General features: G+C 50.1%; 1 protein-coding gene across 1 annotated transcript; it reads left to right on the top strand.

Moving 5' to 3' along the window:
• The first annotated feature begins 355 nt into the window (after nt 1-355).
• Nucleotides 356-1,290, top strand: LOC123094990 (uncharacterized). Its single transcript, XM_044516834.1, has 2 exons — nt 356-765; nt 837-1,290. Exons 1-2 carry the CDS (start codon nt 431-433, stop codon nt 1,123-1,125), a joined length of 624 nt encoding a protein of 207 aa, XP_044372769.1. The 5' UTR covers nt 356-430; the 3' UTR covers nt 1,126-1,290.
• The last annotated feature ends 2,944 nt before the right edge of the window (nt 1,291-4,234 follow it).

Raw genomic sequence — 4,234 nt, forward strand, 5'->3', positions numbered from 1 at the left:
GCTGCTTGGCTAATGTTTTCCGCAAAGTCGTCTATACGAAGACTATATGGAACCATGGGTGGAGTATTTGGTGGCGCAACATAGATGCTTAGAGGTGTTGGAGAGAGCACGTACATCCAAGTGCCCAACAACTCCTGGAGCCCACAGGTCAATGCACACGGCACAGGTTGCCAAAGACCCAGTCAGCTGTAGCAAATGCAGGGTGATTTTGCGGGGGAGGGGCAACGCGGGCGTCAGGAGAGTTCGTAGAAGATACGGGTCGCCAACGACGCGGTTATTTCTACGAGATAACAAAACACTGCATCGTAGACTTCACTTGACCCGGCGAAGCACAGAGCTCTATATATGCCCTACGTAGACTTCACTTGTCACCACAACGAAGCACCGAACCTTCCTCCGATTCGAGATCCCTACTCGGTAGTGAGTGAGCATGGACCTCCACCTCCCCATAGTCCACCCAGGCGCGGTGCCGGCGGGCAACGTCGAGATGGGCCACCAAGCGCAAGCAGCAGCCGTGAACCCGCCGCCACCAGCGGCTCACGGCCAGCCGGCCGTGAACCAGCAGCAGCTCGGCGGGCAGGGACCGAACACCTGGGTCGGCAACGACGCCAACACGCTGCTGGTGGTGGCCACGCTGATCACCACGCTAACCTACCAGCTCGGCACCAACATCCCCGGCGGGTACTGGCAGGAGACAAAGTCGCTGGACGGCAGGGAGCTGTACCGCGCCGGCGACCCCATTATGCGCGACCTGCACCGCCCAAGGTACGCGCGCGCCGTGAAAACCACTCGATCGGTCGTTCATGCCAGTATCGGTTGACATGCCGGATGTGCAGGTACTGGCTGTTCATGGCGGCGAGCTGGGTTGGGTTCGCGAGCTCGATGGTGATGACGCTGAGCCTGCTGGTGCGGATGTCGGCGGACTCGCGGCACGTGCGGTGGTCGTTCGTGGTGGCCTACTCCAGCCTCGTGCTCACCTTCGTCGTGTCGCAGCCCAGGACGCACCTGTCGATGGACATCCTCGTCTGGGCGGGCGTCCTCGCCTTCCTCTGGCTCGTCATCAGCGTCCACCCGGAGCACCGCACGCGCATCGTCCAGGCACTCTGCTGCAGCCATCGCAACTAGTAGTTGACTGGCGGGTGACTGTATCGTCCAGCCGGATAAGTGGTTTGATTGGCTAGGGAATTAGCGGTACTTTTTTAAATAATCAGTGAATTAGTTATCGATGATTACCATTTTCTTCAAGCTGTGTGACATAATGCTGATGTTAATGAATTGACGCAATCCTTCTGCCACTATCTTTTTTCCTGATATAAAATCTAGTGCACAACCGTTCGCCTTCTAGACGGAGTGAACAGTCGCGTGCAAGGAGAAAAAACACGGCAAAAATAACGGGAAAGGAGGTTTTTTTCTGATAAACAATATAAGTTTTTTTTTGAACAATCACCGGGGGGAGAGCATCCCCACCTGAATATATTACTCAAAGCGCCAGAGGCGAGATTACAAGAGAGCGCTAACGCGCAGGGAAAGATATTGACACCAAGACATGGCAACCACCTTTTTTATGAGCGAATCTAAAGATTCAGAGAGAGAAATCATTTACAAGGTTCAGAAGCATAGTCTTAGGCGTGTGATTTTCATTTGCAAAAAACACACGCGTTCCTAGAGTGCCAAGTTTCCCACAAAATAGCGAGCACAACCGACGGCCAAATTTCATAGTCGAGCCCAGCCGATGAAGCTATATCCCAAATTGCAGCAAGAGAGAGTGGTGCGGTGAGCTATAGGGCATCCCAGGTCTGAACTGCAAACATGTCGTGGACAAACAAGTGAGTAGCATCCTCCATTGGTGCATCACATCAAGGGCAAATAGAATCATTAGTGATTGTCTTCTTGAGGAGATTGTGCTTGGTGTTGAGACAATCCTTGAAAATGAGCCAACCAAAAATCTTGACCTTGATCGGGACTTTGGATGACCAAATAAGCTCGGCGAAGGCGTCGATGTTGTTTTGCTCAGTGATGATGGAGTAGGCCTGTTTGGAGGAGAAAGGTGCGTCATGTAGAAGGAACCTATCATTAGAAGCATCATTTGGGCGAAGTCCTGCAACAAAGACAACACAACCACTAGCTCGTTTGAGGCAACATTAGTAAGGCGATTCCGCTGGTTAGCTAGTAATCCATCTTGCATGACCTGAGACACTAAAATGGCAGGTTTCATGGAGTGTGAGTAGAGGTAAACAATGGCTAGAGGTTTATGAGTGATCCAAGTATCAGTCTAAAAAAGTAGTAAGGCACTGTTTGTCAGCACAAAGGATGTATTTTGAAGTGTAGGTAGCTGAGAGTTTACCACTTTCCAAAGAAACGAGGGGTTTGTAGGTTTATCCGCGATGGAGTGGGAGTACCTATTATGGTACTAGTTTACCCAAGGTAAATTCTTACCCTGAAGTAGTTTGAAAGCAAACTTCATTAGTAAGGAGTTATTCTAGAGAAGCAAATTTTTATGCCTAGAGCACCAAAATTTTTAGGTTTGAAAACATTTTTCCAAGAACAAGACGCTGTGCTCCCGAGCAGTTTTCCTCCACGGCCCAAAAAAGGCTCTACGAATCGCGTCTAGATGTTTTAAGATATTTTTGGGGATACGGAAAACCGACATGAAATAAATCACTATTGAGTCGAGTGCAGAAGAGATTAGGGTAAGACGGGCTCCACGAGAGAGTAACCGAGCAACCCATCCAATCGGCTGTTTTAAAGAGTGTTGGATGATGTGTTGGAAAGATGAAGAAGGTAGTTTGGTGGGGGAGGGAGGTAGACCAAGGTAAGGTTGAGGGAACGCAGATACGACACATCCGAAGATGTTGCTAATTACAGAGGCTAGGTTGGGTGAGAGGTGGATGGGGAGAAACATTGTTTTCTGGAAGTTGAGAGAGAGGCCGGTCACGTTGGCAAAATTATCGAGAATTTGTTTGAGCTGGGTTGCCCTGTTGGAGGAGGCATTTCCCAGGATGAGAGTGTCATCCGTGTATTGTAGGACGACAGGGGGAGGTTGGGGTCTAAAGGGTGGTGAAGAAGGCCATCATTGTGAGCTAGTATGATCAAACGTTGCAGGATGTCGGCAACAAGGATGAAAACATAGGGGGAGAGCGGGTCACCCGGACAAAGGATGTTTTTCCAATTTATCCACGTACCGGGCACACCATTTAGCATGACCGCTATTTTTATAGAGAAGAGGAGGGAGTTGACCCATTGAACCCATTTCAGGGGGCAACCCCTGTGAACGAGAAGCTGCAAAAGGGGAGCAAGCGATTGAATCAAAAGCCTTGCGGAAATCCAATTTAAAGATCATGGTGGGTGCTTTTCTAGTGTTGTAGTAGTTAAGAAAGTCAACTGCATAGATGAAGTTCTTAGCAATTGATCTCCCATTAATGAATCATGTTTGGTCATTGAGGGAGTTCCGGACTAGGGAGTGTCCGGATAGCCGAACTATCATCATCGGCCGGACTCCAAGACTATGAAGATACAAGATTGAAGACTTCGTCCCGTGTCCGGATGGGACTTTCCTTGGCATGGAAGACAAGCTTGGCGATACGGATATGTAGATCTCCTACCATTGTAACCGACTCTGTGTAACCCTAGCCCTCTCCGTGTCTATATAAACAGGATGGCTTTAGTCCATAGGACGAACAACAATCATACCATAGGCTAGCTTCTAGGGTTTAGCCTCCTTGATCTCGTGGTAGATCCACTCTTGTAACACACATCATCAATATTAATCAAGCAGGACGTAGGGTTTTACCTCCATCAAGAGGGCCCGAACCTGGGTAAAACATCGTGTCCCTTGTCTCCTGTTACCATCCGCCTAGACGCACAGTTCGGGACCCCCTACCCGAGATCCGCCGGTTTTGACACCGACATTGGTGCTTTCATTGTGAGTTCCTCTGTGTCGTCACCAATAGGCTCGATGGCTTCTTCGATCATCATCAACGACGCAGTCCAGGGTGAGACCTTCCTCCCCGGACAAATCTTCGTATTCGGCGGCTTCACATTGCGGGCCAATTCGCTTGGCCAACTGGAGCAGATCGAAAGCTACGCCCTGGCCGTCAGGTCAGATTGGAAGTTTAAACTTCACGGCTGACATCCGCGGGGACTTGATCCTTGATGGATTCGAGCCACAGCCGAGTGTGCCGCACTGTCACGGCGAGCATGATTTAGCTCTGCAGCCGGACAGTACCCTGGAGGC

This window comes from Triticum aestivum, chromosome 4B (genome assembly GCF_018294505.1).
Source record: "Triticum aestivum cultivar Chinese Spring chromosome 4B, IWGSC CS RefSeq v2.1, whole genome shotgun sequence".
NCBI classification, from domain to species: Eukaryota; Viridiplantae; Streptophyta; class Magnoliopsida; order Poales; family Poaceae; genus Triticum; species Triticum aestivum.

Coding starts and splice junctions, on each gene's coding strand:
- LOC123094990 (XM_044516834.1), top strand. CDS start 431: ATGGACCTCCACCTCCCCATAGTCCACCCAGGCGCGGTGCCGGCGGGC. Junction 766..836: donor CGCGACCTGCACCGCCCAAG/GTACGCGCGCGC, acceptor CCGGATGTGCAG/GTACTGGCTGTTCATGGCGG.